General features: G+C 37.7%; 1 protein-coding gene across 2 annotated transcripts; it reads left to right on the forward strand.

Moving 5' to 3' along the window:
* The first annotated feature begins 239 nt into the window (after window positions 1-239).
* LOC143886665 (uncharacterized) lies at window positions 240-15,638 on the forward strand. 2 transcript variants are annotated; one of them, XM_077390724.1, is made up of 6 exons: window positions 240-327; window positions 10,799-10,862; window positions 11,096-11,134; window positions 14,231-14,963; window positions 15,055-15,138; window positions 15,298-15,638. In XM_077390724.1, exons 4-6 carry the CDS (start codon window positions 14,273-14,275, stop codon window positions 15,426-15,428), a joined length of 906 nt encoding a protein of 301 aa, XP_077246839.1. In that variant the 5' UTR covers window positions 240-327; window positions 10,799-10,862; window positions 11,096-11,134; window positions 14,231-14,272; the 3' UTR covers window positions 15,429-15,638. The 2 variants fall into 2 exon arrangements, with proteins under 2 accessions (XP_077246839.1, XP_077246840.1); XM_077390725.1 differs by having other exon boundaries at window positions 251-327; window positions 10,799-10,837.
* The last annotated feature ends 1,370 nt before the right edge of the window (window positions 15,639-17,008 follow it).

Here is a 17,008-nt window from a genome sequence, read left to right on the forward strand (position 1 = left end):
TCCCTGTTTTTAGGAGTCGTAGAAAAGTGAATGTTCCCGCCACTACAATAATGGCGTATATTTCTCAATAGATAACGATAAATTCGCACCCCATGTAGGTTAATTCGCACTTCCTTTGGAGTGAATTGATGTGGCCGACTTTAACGCTTTTTTTTCATGTTCAGGGGTGCGAATTATCCTACAGGGGGCGAATTTATAATTTGCCTCAAACAATCCGTTTTTCAACTTTATACTTCCTTTTCAATTTAGAACCAAACTTCTCCTATTTTCAAAGCCTCTCTCTTTCTCTCTCTCTCTCTCTCTCTCAATTGTTTGGAGTGCTGAAAGGTAATTTTCTCCTATTCTTCTTAAATGGGTTTCTAGGGTTTCAGCGTTCAATGCATTGACTTGTTTCAAAATCCCTTTTCTTATAGGTTTTCTTGAATACCCATTTATATCCTTTTGCTTTTTCATTATTTGGGAATGCTTAATAATGGGAATTTTTTTGGGAAACCCTAGTTGCTTTTTTCTTTTTTCCCGATTTCTTTCTTGGTTGAAATTTGCTAAATTTTTTTTTTTGTTTTGATGCAATTTTGGGGAAGCTAGGGATTTTATTAGCTTCTGATAGGATTAATTTGTTCTGGGTTTGAGGTTAGTGAAGAGAGATTTTATATCTTAGGGTTTTTTTTATTCGGAATTTTTCTAAATTTTGATGGATCTCATTATATTCATTTATACCTACGAGGGTTTTTTTTTTGGGGATTTTTCTGCTTGGGTTGAATTAGTTTCTTCTGGGTAGGCATTCATTTTGTCAGGGATTGTTGTTCTATTGAGAAACTGCTATCGTCTTTATGAGCTCAAAGCTGGTTTTGTAGATATGCCATCTGCCTTATCACATCTTTATGATTACATTTGTTTTTTTTTTCCTTATGTAAATTTCTTGTTCATCTTGGTTCGGGTTATTAGAAGTGATTAGTCCCCACATATAATCATTAATCAGGACTGAGCTTATTCAGTCTAGACCCCACTGAATGAAAAACTTCCATTTCTATTCGGAAACTTTCATGTCTTTCTGAGCTCGAAGCTGGTTTGTTAGATATGTGATTCATAGTTTTTTTTTTTCCTTTTGTAAATTTCTTGCTTATCATGGTTTGGGTGATTATAAGAGATTAGTTCCAAATCATCATCAATCAGGATCGAGCTTATTCAGTTTTGATTATAAAATTTATCGGATTCTCTTGTTCCGAATACCCTAGATAGCCACACCAATTATTATGTTTTGTTTGTGGAAGAATTTATACACATTGGTTCTATTGGTTCGAAGCTTGGATTCTTTAATTCATTAGGATTTAATGACTTTCATGAGAATGCAGAAGGTTCAATTGATACTGAAGTTACAACTTACAACCACCTTAAGTTTGGGTGAGACTCTTTGTACATCATCATCTTGTCTTTTTTTTTTAAAAAAAATTGCAAAAAGAGGACATTTGGATAAACATGGGAAAAGGGGAACATAAATAAGAAGAGATGATTTAAATTTCACTGCAATGCAAGTTTTGGGTTGGGGGAAGGTTTTTTTTTTCCCCCGAGTATGAGGTTGAAGCATGAGTCTCCTTCTAACCTTATCCGATTTTTTTTTGTTGTCAAAAGTAGTCTCCCATGTTTACCTTTTCAATCAATTGGTATTTTAATGCTGGAAAAATGGTAAGGTGGTTGTTGAAAGACAGTAGGATCTTATAATAATACTCTTTCATGATTTTTTTTTGAATTGCAATACTCTTTTCATGATTGATTGCGGTTTAACCTACTATGTGCTTGTCAGTCCAAAGTATGTGGACCATAGTTGCCAGGGTGGCAAACGGATTTGGGAAGCGAAACAGAAAACAGAAACGGGAAGCACAAGAAAAAATATAGAGGGAAATGAGATACGGGAAAATAATAAAAAATCGTACGAGAAACGTTTTAGGAAACACATTAGAATTGTTTCGGAAACAATAGAGAAACGTTAATGAAAACGCATGTGAAACACAAGGAAAACATGAAATATATGGTTTTGTGGATTTAAATTTTGTTAAGTTCAAAATTCTATTTGGATATTTCGTAATTTTAGTTTTTATTACGGTATACGTTGTTGTTTTCCTTTTTAATATCTATTCCACAATTTCTTTCTGTTTTTTCCTTAAAAATGATTTTCGTAAGTTTCACACATATTTCCCACACGTTTCACATACGTTTTCTACAGGTGTTCCATACGTTTCTGATTTCTCACGTGTTTCATATAAGTTTCTTATATGTTTCTCATGCATTTTGGAAATGAGTTTCCTACCTTTTGAAGGAAACGAGTTTCCCACTTGCCCAAGGAGTTTTCAGCTACTATGTTGTGGACATATTACGACATAGATACAAATATTAGATATAACCCGATCCTCATTTTTAGGGAATAAGAGAAAGGGAAAAGTAAAAGGGAGAAATGATGAAAGGGGAAAGGAAGGAAAACACTTCCCCTCAAGCTGGAGTATAGATATCATCCATGACTGGCCTTTACAAATTATTTGTAAGTGACTTTTACCCAGTCTACTAGTGAACCCATCACCAAGTTGCTCTTTAGACTTAACAGATGAAATATTGATTTTCTTACCGATCCTTTATTGTACCTTTGTTGGAGGAAATCTATTTATGTGGCAGAACAAGAAGAAAAATGTGGTTGCTCGGACTAGTGTAGAAGCTAAGTATCGTGTAATAGCTCACACCACCTGTGAGTTAATGTTGCTAAAGACCCTTATGGATGTGTTAGGTTTGAGGTTTACAAGGCGATAAAGATGTTCTGTGACAACCATGTAACCACTTACGTTGTCAATAATCTGACATTTTATGCGCGGACTAAGCATATTGAAGTAGATTGTCACTTTATTCAAGGAAAGGTCACCAACATGTTGACATCTACTCTATTTGTGGCATCCAAGGGTCAACTAGCAGAAACCCTAATCCTATATTTTTGTGAATCCCTAAATCTTTCCTATATTCCATCCAACTTAAACACTTCGCAATCAGTCAATACTCAGCCCTAATTTTTATATTTATTCCATCCAACCCTATCTTCTTGAAAATCATACACTACCTACCATCTTTAGTCCTATTTCCTGTAGGATATCTTTTAAGATCTTGTTTTTCATTGACCATCATGCATCCATTTGGCATTAGAGCTTAGGTTGACCACTATGTCTGCACGACGTGGAAATTCCTATGCCCTGAGATTGTCGAAGAGCCAACGGGATGAGTTATTGCTAAAACTCGTGCGTCAGAAAGTTTTTTTATTATTATGGCAAACAGATATCCAAAGAAAATCAGATGAGAGAGTTATTTGATTGAGTTGATGCTAGAGAGAGGGAACGTCATGGAAACCAATCGACCTATGATTGTACTGCACCAGAAGAGGATCTTGATGGTGATGGAAATATCATCCTCCAGTCCCCACAATTGATGGGTTTTGTTTCAAGGGAAACTATATATGACAATCCTTCTTATGGGCATCACACATGTCGTGTGGCACATAATCATATGGACAACTTTCAGAGGATTATTGATCACGGAAGAGATCAATATGCAAGCCCGATTGATGACTTTACAAAAAAAATACAAATTATTGTGGTAGAATTTCATGGGAACCTAGATCTGCATGCCTTCTTGGATTGGGTGGCTTCGCTAGACGATTATTTTGAGTGGTATGACATGTTGGAAGGTTGGAGTGTTTGTTTTATCAAACTCTAGTTGCAAGGAGAAGCCTAAATTTGGTAGTGTGGAAGAGTGATTATCTTGGCTTGACTTACCTCCAATCACGAGTTCCTAAGAGATGAAGATGAAGATGAAACTCCGTGAGAAATATTTGCCACCAGATTATGAAGAAACTATTTTCAAACAAATGGTTTTACTTCGACAAGGAACCATGTTAGCGGAAGAAATAGTGTTTCAATGATCTTAGTATTTGAAGTCATATCAAGGTTTTAACTTTCGGTTTTGGTTGCCATGGAAATGAAAACGTTTTGGTTTCGGTTGGAAATTTCGGTGGAAATCCTGTAAAATCATGAAAACATATAGAAACATAGGCATTTGCTAGGGTCCATCGCAAAAGGCATTTCACGGAATGTCTGTTGCATGAGAGAGCAGCCACCTCATGAATAATGACAAAATCAGTTGGAAAGTGAGCCTATTTGGCTGCTCTCTCATGCAACAGACGTTCTGCAAAATGCCTTTTGCGATGGACCCTAGCAAATCCCAGAAACATATGTAAATAATCGAATTTAAAGATAAAACTTCTGGAAATGCTAGAATAAGTACAAATACACAAACCATCACATAAGCAAGACCACCATCCATCATGGTTTAAAAACATTGAACACTTAGTGACATGACTGTCGCGCATGTCTGATAATTTAGCACATACCAAATTTCACTTGTAATTCATATAAATATTCATTCATAATATATGCACCGCATTTCATATGCAAATACATACAGATGTAGTATACCACTATTACACATACAATTTTGGTTTATGCATTTCGGTCGTTTCGGTTTCGGTTTTGGTGTTGGTGAAAACAGTAACATTTCAGTCGTTTTGTGTCGGTTTTGATGGAATTTTATAACCATGAGTAGATCGTAGAAGATGAAAAACAAACCATTTCTCATTACAAAACAGGGTTGCGCACTGAAATTCGAAGGGTGTTGTTGATGATTAGATTGTGTGGAGTTGATGATGCTTATCAATTATCTTTGAAAATCGAAGCCCAACTCAAGAAATGATAGTTTAGGCATTTTGCATCACAAGACGGGTCGAGTCTACTAATCGAAGTGTTTCAAACATTACACATACCACAGGAGATGTCCCTATTAGTACATCGACTTTTCAATGTAACAACTCGAAGGTAGCACTTGCAAGCACGGAAAGGCGACGACTTCTACTACTAACTCATCCCAATCTAATGAGAAATATCAAGATTGTTTTAGACGTGGAGAATGAGAACACTTTGGGGTCATTCTCATCACTGAATATTAATTTTTTCCTAAGAACTACTTGAATGAGAGAAACAAGAAGAACGGCATACCCATAAAAAGAAGAAGAAGAAGAACGGCAGGCAAGAGAGCAAGGGGAAAATCAAGAACATGATGCTCTTGGCCTCATAGATATCAACCTTATCGTAAGGAGACTTTTGATTTGCTCCTAAATAATAGGAAGAGGAAAAGTGGTTGCGAAATACAATGGTGGAATACCCATAGTTGATAGTGTGGGAAGCGGAAGTGAGAAGCAAAGGCTCTTGAGAAAGGTTGGAGAAGCATGAAGCGAAGCGTCGGGGAAGCCTGAAGGGAAGATATGGGAAAACATGAATGGGTGTTACTCAATTTTAAGTTTCTAACATTTCCCAATAAAGTTTATTTCATGTAATTTGGAGAAATCCTTGATTCTAAAATGCAAAAAACTGCCTTTAAAGGGTTAGGGTTTAAACTTTAGACGAAATTACCTAAATACCTTTAGGCCCCTTAGTTGTATATTCCATTTCGTTCATTGTTTTGTTTTGGTCAGTGGAACGAAACATTTCAGCATTTGGGTTGTTTTAGCATTTCATTTCAGAAAAGTCGCTGCAACCGGAGATTTTTTTTTAATAGTTAAAAATTAAAAAAAATATAAGAAACAATTATTTGAACCAAATTCTTAAAAAATACTTTTTATTGCTTAAAGCATTAAGGGGAGATGTAATTTGGGCCTTCGATCTTTGGGAGGGGAGATCTGCTTTAGTAGTGAGCGTTGTTCCTCTATAATTCAAATTTGGGAGCCTCCTCCTTCTGGGATGCTAAAGCTAAACTTTGATGGATCTAGCTGGCCAGTAGGAATTGGAGGCATTCTAAGTAGGGTTGCAACTTGGGTTGGGTTCAACCCGATTTTTTTCCTGGTTGGGTTGCCCAAAGCTTGGGTCGGGTTAGGGTTAGGGTTGGAAAACAGCAACCCGAGAATATCTCAGGTCGGGTTAGGGTTGAGCGTCTTGCAACCCGACCCGAGACAAAACACAAAGATTTCCTTTTTTACGCTTTATAATACTTTACATTTATCTTATTATAATTCTTTACAAAACCCAACGAAAACCTAATCACATTTTTTTTTATGTTTTTCATCTGATTATATTGGTAGCTCACTGCAGCTCACTGTCAGGCTTATTAAATCTCATCTCTCTACTCTCTAGGGAGAATCACCAAGCAGCTTATGTTGGGGCCACATGGTGTTTGGTACTGCTACAGTGCTACATGTCCCCTGATATTGCTTTTGCTTGGTGTAATATCACATCAGTTGTCATGTCACAATCAAGTCTGTTTCAGCAAGAATTTCTAGAGGAGGTGTGCGAAAATCCGAAATGATGAAATTCTCCCTACGGGTCTTTGTCTTCTCCATTTCTTCTTCTACATGATCTCTCATGTTTTTCTCATGTGTAACTCTGTAAGGTGAAAAAACAAAAAAAGCTAGTCTGCCGAAGCATCCGCATCCCTCTCGGCCAACCTCGTCATCTACTGGTCCTCCCCTGTTAGCCGTTAAGTATTGTGGAGGTTTCGTCCTCCCTCTCTGAATCTCTCTATTAGTTTGCAATGAGGCAAAACATGAAATGCTCGGGTTGAAGTCGGGTCGGGTTTAGTGGTTGGGTTCGGGTTGACACTCTCGGGTTGGTGCTCGAGTCAGGTTAGGGGTAGGGTTAGGGTTGAGGGAATAATCTTCTAGGTTGGGTTTGGGTTGGCCTCAACCCGACCCACCCCGTCCCGAGTTACACCCCTAGTTCCAAGAGACTCAAGGGGAGATGTTATTTGGGCCTATTGGGATAGCAAATGCTAGTGAGGCGGAGGTACGGGGCTGTTCATCAAGGAATAAAGCGCTTGGATTCAAATTCATTGGATAGGGTATTGGTGGAGGGAGACTCCCTCAACGTCATTTGCTGGCTAAGAGGTTCAATCCCCCCTCCCCCCCCAATGGAGATTTGCACCCTTCTTTGATGAGATATTGGATAAAGTGGAAGAGACATCAATCATTTTTAATCATATCAGAAGATCCGCCAATAGAGGAGCGGATAAGTGAGCAAGGGATGGGGTTGTAAGACATGAGTTGGAAGACAAGAGGAAGAGAGGAACGGAATAAAATCCCGAATGATTAAGAAACGCCCGAATCCTTTGGGGCTCGAAATGCTCTTCCCCAAACACGGAAATTCGTTCCCCAAGATGTGCGAAGCGTGCTTCCTATGTTTCGGAAACACGCTTCCCCACATTTTGGGAAGCGTGCCGTTTCTCGTTCATGGGAAATGCAATTCCCACCATCGCAGGCGTTTCTGGCAACATTGTGAGTACCAAGAGTCCAAGACTACATTTGTAAGCTGATCATTGAAAGCTGAAGTGGCATGAATGAGGCATCACAATAGTTGGTTGATAAATTTAAGTCTAAGGTAAGAAACAACCGAGGCCTTATCGATTAGCTTGAATTAAAGGCACTTTTAAAATCTTGAATGACGCTTCTATTACGGTAAAATCTTGATGCTTGGTTAGTTTCTTATTGGGAATATGAGTGTCTGACATACTACGATGAAAATTCTTAGTCCATTGGAAAGGACAACTGTATCCGACGCACACGAGGATCAAAGGTGAGAAACTCCTACCAGTGAAGATGATAATTATACTCAAAAGGGTTGTGTCCTCTAAAGTGAGAGAGTATGATGGAGGACCATTCGAGATGATATGACAAATCAAGGAGTTTAGATGGAGACCATCATTAGTATTAACTATTAAAAGAGTTTTATTTAGTTTTTAGAGTGTTATTTAAGCCTTTTAATTCTTATTGGGTAGTTTTCTTTTTATTAACTATTAAAAGAGTTTTATTTAGTTTCTAGAGTGTTATTTAAGCCTTTTAATTCGTATTGGGTAGTTTTCTTTTTCCATCAAAATTACTTAAATTCTCTTAGTTATCAATGTTTTAATAGGCCTCACACATGTATTACACAAATTTTAGGTGGGAAGAGTCCTTAAGTTTTTTTTTTTTTTTTGAAAAGTTGAAGAGTCCTTAAGTCATTAAGAGGGTTTTTTGGTCCAAAAGTATTTGGTTTTAGAACTTTCTAGTTCTTTTCTTTTTCTTATATACTGTAAGCTTCTGGGCATTTTTCTTTTATATTGTTACGATGGAATGAATAAAGATTTAAAGTTTTATTTTTCTTTCTTGTGTGGATGTGACATTTGCTCCTTGCCAAGGTGTGATACCTTGATATTCCCAAGGTGCAAAGCCTTGAGATTGCTAGTGTGATTCTAGCTTAATCTTCTTTTTCGGTGAGATTTCAAAGCTTCTCTGGTGATATCCAAATGGAAAACTCTTGTTGGGATGCCTTAAGATAAGTATCTTATTTCTTTATTACTCAAATCTATATCTTGGTTTTTTCTCCACAAAAATGTGCCCGGGAACTGGAAATATTCCTTCCCCTTAACTAAGACCTCAAACCCTAATTTTTTTGTTATACCCATACCATCTCATCCTAAACTGTGTGCCCTTCAATCTTGTCCAAAATTCTTGCCTGCACCTTCCTGCCACACCTCTTTACCTTCCCGGCACACATCTTCACCTTCCTGACTTCCGTCTGCATCCGTTCAAACCTATCCTAAGCCTATTAGAAATATTTTTCTAATCTAATCACATATTTTAGGATCTAAAACCCTAATTTTCAACCTTAACGTCCTTTTCATTGATCCTCCCTTCATTAGTTTAGTGTCGGAGCAAAGTATTAGTGATTCCTTCGATCGTCCTGCATCATTTTTGGTATCAGAGCTAGATCGTCGTATATCATCCTGAAGTTAATCTCGTCATTTAGAGAGTATGCCCAATTTGCAAAAGTATAGGCTAATATGTAAAGATGCCCATTGTGGGAAATTGATGGTAATTTGGCTGCTGTTGTTCAAGCGGAGGCTGAACTTGCTAAAAAGCAGAGGACTGCTGCTACTGCTGGCATGGCGGGTCACTTTCTAATGTGAGGGAAGCTGGAGCAATGGCGTCTACCATATAGAATGTAGAACGCCACAGCTTAGAGGACTTGTGATGTGATCCAGTAGCCATGGGATTGATTTTAATTAGTTTTTTTTTTTTCACGAGAGATTTGTTTAGCTATTTTATTTGGAATTTATTTTATTTTTGGTTATAATTTTTATCCTAAATGTGGGGGATGTCCACATCAACATACGGCTCACCTGCGGCTGCGGACTTACTATTCATAGTAATCACGGACTTACTATTTATACTAATCACGAGCTTACTATATGCGCAGACATCTCCACATCTAGTAAGTGGGGGATGGAAATGGGAATATTTTGGTCATTTCGTGTTGGTTTTGGCGGAAATGTTAGTACATGATTCTTCTTAGAAATCAACTTCTGAAGAATTTAATCATGACTCTTTAATCATGCATGTTCTGGATGAGTTTAATGAAATTGGCAGTCACCCACTTGTTCACTGTTGTTTTTGTGCTGAGAGCGTCCTCTTTAGTGTTTATGTGGCTTGTGAGAGACAGAATTCTTATTGGAGATCAATTTGTAAAGAAAATTTTGATAAATCTTTTGTATCCTGGATGAATTTAATGAAACTGGCACACGTTTAATGACATTGGGGCACACCCACTCATTTGGTTCAGTTTTAGTCAAAGATTCTTGGCCTCACTCAGGGGCATCAGATTATTTATTGGAATATGCATATTTGATATTTCATATGAAAGGATCCTACGCCATCTCTTGGTTTTTAGCTCTTTGGTACATGTTTAGTACTGCTTCAGGTATAACATGTAATTTTTGTCTCCCATTTCTTCGTCTTGTGAATATTTTCTCGCCGTTAAATTTGCACACATTTTACTTTTGGACAAGAAGCTCCTCTTTTTTTTTTTTTTTTTGGCAATGAATATCTGTTACTGCTATAGGTATGACCTGTATTTTTTGTCTCCCATTTCTTCATCATGTGAATATTTTCCTGCCGTTATCCAATATGCACACATTTACTTTTGGGCAAGAATCCCCACTTGTTTTTTATGGGAATAATTCTGGTGAAGATACAATGTTTATATTTTCATTCACTTGCAAAAGACAAACACCTATCTGTATTCTGTAGCACCTATATTTTGCCACATTGTCCCAACCTCCATTTTGGGTTTTGCTGAAGCACATCGGCAAATTCATTGCCACATAATTATACAGATGTAATCTTGGCTATACATAATTACACATTTTAAAATTCATTATTGTTATATGACCATGTGGCATAATTACTTGTGAAAAATTTGTATCACGTACACATGCACACACATAGAAAAACTTATGTATTTTATATGCTACCTATGATTTAGCCGGCACTTTGAATTTATTGCTGACATGCGTGTCCTGCCGTGTCCGACACTCCGTGTCAGTGTCGACACGCGACACTCGTGTTAGTGTCCACAAATCATAGAATGCTACAGTATGTATTATTATTATTATCAGATATTTATGCTTGCATCTAATATAGATTTAGAGACTACCTGATGGGACAATGTATTGCAAGTGTGAAGTATCGAAGTTGCTTTCTTGACGCGGGTTCATTTTATGTATGCCATAATTGCATGCGGTAAGGTAATATAAGAATATGTGTTGGGCTGTATTGGTGTCTTAAATGTTGTATTTGTTACACATTCTGCTAAGTTACCATTTTTATTAAATAGTGTCACTTTGCCGGCTTTTCGCAGTCATTCGTAAAGTCCCTCTTACAGCTCTTGCTATATTTTGCATTTTGCAGGTGGTTTCTGTTACCGAGTTCTTCTAGGCCAATGATTGGGTAATTACGATCTTCCTTTTCTGCTGTAAGTCTTTCCATTTTGTATCTCTCGATGCGGGTTCATTTTATGAATGCCATAAATGCATGCGGTAAGGTAATATAAGAATATGTGTTTGGCTGTATTGGTGTCTTAAATGTTGTATTTGTTACACATTCTTCTAAGTTACCATTTTTTATTATTTAGTGTCACTTTGCCGGCTTTTCGCATTCATTCGTAAAGTCCCTCTTACAGCTCTTGCTATATTGTGCATTTTGCAGGTGGTTTCTGTTACCGAGTTCTTCTAGGCCAATGATTGGGTAATTACGATCTTCCTTTTCTGTTGCAAGTCTTTCCATTTTGTTTCTGAAAATATTCTGAACTTAGGGCATGTTTTTCTACCATGAATTTATCTTGATGATAAATTGGTGTACGATTGACTTTCTTCTTCTTCTGATTTTTAGTCTCTCCCCACCCTCATTGCAGTCGGTCCTCTCAAATATCTCTCCTTCTCCCACTCGTCCTACCCCTCTTTCACCCCTTAAGGCACCAATTTATCATGAAAAGAAATTCCTAGCTGCCGGACATGGCCTTAATGTCTCTCATTGTTGGATTTTAAAAGTTAAAGAAATCTCCTTGAGAAAATAACCCTTTTTGCTGAAATTAAACAAAAAAGGTTATGTCTATCTGCTGTTTCTTGTGAATTTGTTATTTTATGGTTGGACCTGTGAAGTTGTATTTATTATTAAATACAACTTCATTTCTTTCATTTTCAGTTCTGAATATAAATCCTTGGGGTTGAGCCTCTAGCTCATTGGTAAATGGTTTTTTTCTTCAACAAGAGGTCAAAGGTTCAATCCCAGCTTACCTACCAGAAAATATAAAAAAAATAAATAAATACTTGCTAGTGTTGCCGTCAGGCATTACAATGTGATGGTTTCCATTCTTTGCACATGCAATTTTTCTATTTTCAAATTATGGTTTGTGAATAATATTCAAGCGAGATACCAAATCATCATTTGTGAGGCTTAGCATTTTGTTAGAATATCTAGACCTAGTATTTATGAGAAGTTTCATGTCATACATGTATCAACTGAAACATCTTAAAATGAAACTGCTCATGAAACATAACCTTTGGCTTGTACTTGGCTTTTTGGAAGCTCGTATGTCTTGCAGTTATTATTTCATTTCATTGCTATCTTGTTACTTGCTGCAAATTATCTGGTACTTATTAGATATGCTTTGATATGTACTGTACACCCTTAAAGTTGTAACAATAATTTCCCATTTATACTTACCAGAAGTAGCAAGAGGTGGGTGTAGGAGTGGGAACATCAAATGAAGTGTTAAATGAGCTATTTTATGACTAGAAATGCCCAGAATTTTAGATTCCAATGAAACTGTACGTATCATAGTTTCAAAGTTCCCCCGCGTCATCGTGAATTCCCCCGAGTTGACTTCCTTTTACCTCGGCTGCGTTCTTGTTCAAGTTCGCATTTTGCCCTACAAATTCAATCAAAACTCCTTTGACTCTCCCGAGTTATGACCACATCAACTGAGTACTCAGTAGCGTCGTACTGAGTCGACTACAATTTTCTTTTGCTGTGTTTTGACCCGCATCCGCATTTTGAAACACTGGTATGTGTTCTTAAACCCTCTTATTTTCTTAATGCAGTTTCATGTTGTCACCAGTCTCTCGGTGTTTCTTACTTATTCACCAAGCAATATCATGACATCAATTACTAGTCTAGAATCTATCTGATTATGCTGCTACTTTTTCTATCTGATCCGACACTGTAACCTCCATCTTTCCATATCTCATTGCCGTGGATCCTTTATTGACATGAACCATCTCTGTAAATCCCCACTACGTACTCACTGGTACAATCTCATTGTTTTGAATCCATGGTGAACCCCCATCATCCTCTTTGTGAGATGTGAATCCTCATCTCGAACCCAAAACACATTTTAATTGTCTGCCTTCATTCTTTTTTCACATTGCCCATGTACCACCCCTTGTTATCTCTCTTTCTGTATTTGGTAAGTGCATGCATTTCATACTCCACGATTTCACTTCATTATTCTGTGAACTTTTTAGTCTTAGGTGAAGGGCCTATGTGCGCATAACCAACGACTTCCATAGTCTTTTCACTTCATAGTCAGAACCTTGTTTATTATTTTAAAAGACAGCCTCAGTGGTTTCATCTTCTGATGCCGATATTCTTGCAAAGTAAACCTATGTTCATGGTTTTTCTTGGCGATCTAGTATCAGTTCATGGAAGGAATTTTTGGTCCGATGATGGCAGACCTAGATACTGGCGATGTAGCCTATGCTGTAAGTCCATTCATGATTTATTCTTTTTGATCTCATCTTGCTTATTATTTACCAGATTATGTAATAGAATTTATCTTTTCTGAGGCATAGACTCTTGATGTTGCATTGGCTTCTCTGTGCTTTGCTCTGCTTTAGCATAGTTTTAAAACTCCCCCGCGTCATCGTGGGGACTCCCCCGCGTCATCGTGGGGACTCCCCCGAGTTGACTAGCTTTTCCCTTGGCCTCGTTCTGCGTTTTGCCCTACAAAGTCAAGAAAAACTCATTTGACTCTTCTGAGTTATGACCGCGTCAATCGAGTACTCAGCCGCGTCAACCGCGTTCTTGCCCGCGTCCACACCGAGTTGACAAGGACTTTTCTCGGCCACATTTTGACCTGCATCTGTGTTTTTAAACACTGTCCAGTAGTGTTTGATGCATGTAACATATTGAAGTGGACTTTCACTTCTTTTGCAAGAAATTTACATCAGGAATTCCTTTTCCTTGTAAGAAACTCATTGAATCTTAAATTGAGATGGAATTAGCAGGTTTCTCATCAATTGCTTAATGTAGTAACAACTTGCATGGAGAATCTAGCTTCCTGACTTTTCATCTCATGCAGTTTTGTTTAACAATGTATTGATTTGTGTTGCATGCATTCTCTTGATAGATGATAGCTTATATGCTGTTGATGTCACTTTCATGTGTTCAATCCATCTTGGGCCATGTGTTTCGATATATTAATCACTTCTTCAGCTGTTCAACTAAAGGGAAGAAGAGATACAGTAATTTTTTATTCTTTCCAAACACAAGGATTAAAACTTGTTAAACTATGATACTTATGAATATCTGATAATTTTATTCTTAAGCGATAAATTTGTTTGAACTTTAAGATTTAACTGCCCTTGGACCCTACTATGAAATGTTATGTCATTTATGGATGCCTCATAAAACCTCTTAATCACGAGGATTGGTAAGTGATGATACTTGACGTGGAATCCCTTCTCTCAGCCGCATAGGTTCTATTGATCCCTTCCATTCACTATTACTGACCTCTAGATTGTAAATGGACTTTGTAATGGTTTCTGGATTATGCTTCTCCAGGCACATGTTTGGTATCTCTTGAAAGAGAAACTGCGATTCCTAATGGTTCAACGAATGATCGATGCTAAATTAAAGGAATATGGGTTGGCTAACACTGGAACTGGAGTACCCACTTGTGACAAACAACTTATATCTGGAAAGAAGATAGCTCTGAGAGATTTGCAGAATGAACCAAGAAACATGGCTCCAAAACTTCCGGGAAGCTCTCCTCTATCGAAAGGTGGAAAACCTATTGTGGATAATCCAAAGGTCATTGGCATCAAGAGATCGAGATCCGACTGCCCAACAGGCCCTACTTCCCAGCAGTCTATGTGCAATAATGGCACAAATGGGCGTCTTGTGTACGTTCGCCGGAAAGTGGAACTAGAGTCAGACAAGTTAAATTCTTCCAACATTGAGAATGCCAATTCTCCACAATCAAGAAAATCTAGCGACGGAAAACAAGAACCGCACATGCGACATAATCAGATGCCAGAGCCTACTAAGACATTTGCACCTATGCCCGCGGCTTCCATAATGAACCCATGTGGGGAACCTTCAGTTCCTAATTCTCAGGTTAAGCCCGCTAATGGGTTGACCGTGTCCGAACAAAATTATCGTATGTTGAGTACTGGCACCCCTATTCCGGTTAACCCTATGAGGACATGTAGTCAATATTGGGAAGAGCGACTACTTAGACTGAAAATGTTCTTGAAGAACTGTGCACAGTCAAGTTATGAAGAATACATCCAGAGTATGTCTATTTCAAATTTCAATACTCCTTTTCTCATGGTTCTTTCAATTTTCCCAGTACTAACCTTCCCTTTTTTACATTATTGTTTCAGAGCTTCACTCTCTATCTGCAGCGGAACGTAGTAGACATGCAGTTGAATTAGAGAAACGAACAATCCGTCTTTCACTAGAGGAAGGTAATGTCTGATTTTGAGAAGCTTGCTGATTATTTGCCGCTAATTGTGTTACTAAACATAATCTTATGAAATGATCCCTGAATTGCCATGTCCTCATAGAAGAGAAACCAAAAGCTAATCTCCAATTTATGTATTTTATTTTCTTGTTTCTTATTGCAGTGAAAGAGATGCATCGAATGCAAGTTCTTAATGTCTTGGGCAATTCAGCCCTGAAAAGTAATGTGACTCCTTTAACACAAGCCCGCTTTCAAGCATTGTCTTCTCTGAAGCAAGAGGAACAGATTCACTGACTATTGATTGTTTATCAGAAGATGGGGTGTGCTACCATTTCTTCTACTCTTTCAATTCTAGTAGAGAAAATTAGACTGCATCTGTTGATAAGCCCACAGTAAATGAAAGTTATAGTTCGATGAAAGAGATTTCTGCCAAATGTATTGACTAAGAAAAGTGTTATCTGTTAGTGACTAATAGAGGTTTCAGACATTGTGTTCTGATCTATCGAGTACAAGGGGATGATATCCACAATCCCCTGTTTTGATATTGGTAGTCCTTTGTTTTTCCGTAAGCCTCTCTGATTGGATGATTGCAGTTTCATGGGAATTATAAAGGCCAATGAGGTAGGTGTAAAATAGGAAGGGAGTGCCAGTTTCAAAACAAGTGAGTGCAGATATAATCTCTCTCAAGTCCTTGGTATTGCATGAGTCTTTTGAATGTTTTATTGGGTTATTGAAAACTAATGGGGGAGGAGGATAGAAATCACTGCATAAACTGTTCTTGGTATTGGCTTTCCTGCTGGTATAGCATGTTACCAACTCATGGGACAAATATATAAATTGATAAATCAAAATTATCCTAATCTAAATTAGTATTTTAATCTATCCTAACTACTAAATCTATTAGATCTGCTTGTTATGCCCATGTTTTCGACTGCCAATCAGAGAACAAGAATTGAGGGGTGCAAATAATGAGGTAAATCCAAAGGGAAGTGATACATTCATCCCTTTTCTTTCCTGGTCCAGCCCCCTCTAGTGTATTTATGACTTACCCTTTTGCACTACAAGGGGGTGGCCCAGGGAATAAAAGGGGGGCAAATGTATCATTCACAATTCCAAATTGTCTCTCTTAGGGCCCCATCTTCAATCTCTGGCCCTAAATTCATTTTTGATTGGATGATCGGTTCATTTTTTTTCTTTCAAATTAATTGTGGACCGTTTTCTGTAACTATTTTTACCATGCATTTGTAGCCTCATGATTGGATGGCTAGGATTGTTGAATCAGATTGGTTTTTGGGCCATTGATCAATCAGATTAAAATTCTGGAACAAGTGCATGATTAGAGAGAGTACGGCATTTAGCATGTGATTTAGAGAATTGTTGAAGTCCATGTTGCAGGATCTTGATTTTCCACGTTTAGTTGTGGTTGAAGCCATTTTGAAGATTTCTCCTAAGAAGCTGGTTCTTCGATCCATGGTAAGAAAAAAGGAATAATCCTTTGGAGGGTGATTCTTGTGGCTACAATTTGGGTAATTTGGAAAGAAATGCAAGGATGTTTGGAAGCGAGGGAAAAAAAAATAAAAAAAGTAGCGCTCTTTCATATTAAAGTGATTGCTCTAACCATATCTTGGGTGAAAGTTATCCCATCTTTTAGATTCATCTCTTATGATAACTTGTGGAGATGTTGGCAAGAGGTTTGCATGATTGGTCTAGTTTTAGTAACCCTGGTTCGGCAGGTATAGTCAGTCTATTAAGGGATAAATGTGGGTTCACTAGATGGGCTTTCTTGGGCCCTATTGGAACCTCATATTCAAATGATGCCGCGGCGAGAGTGGTTCTTCATGGAATTAGGTTGATTGAGAGCAAAGACTTGGATA

The sequence above is a fragment of the Tasmannia lanceolata genome, unplaced genomic scaffold (genome assembly GCF_043159265.1).
Source record: "Tasmannia lanceolata isolate RefF3 unplaced genomic scaffold, GAP_Taslan_0.1 ptg000011l, whole genome shotgun sequence".
NCBI classification, from domain to species: Eukaryota; Viridiplantae; Streptophyta; class Magnoliopsida; order Canellales; family Winteraceae; genus Tasmannia; species Tasmannia lanceolata.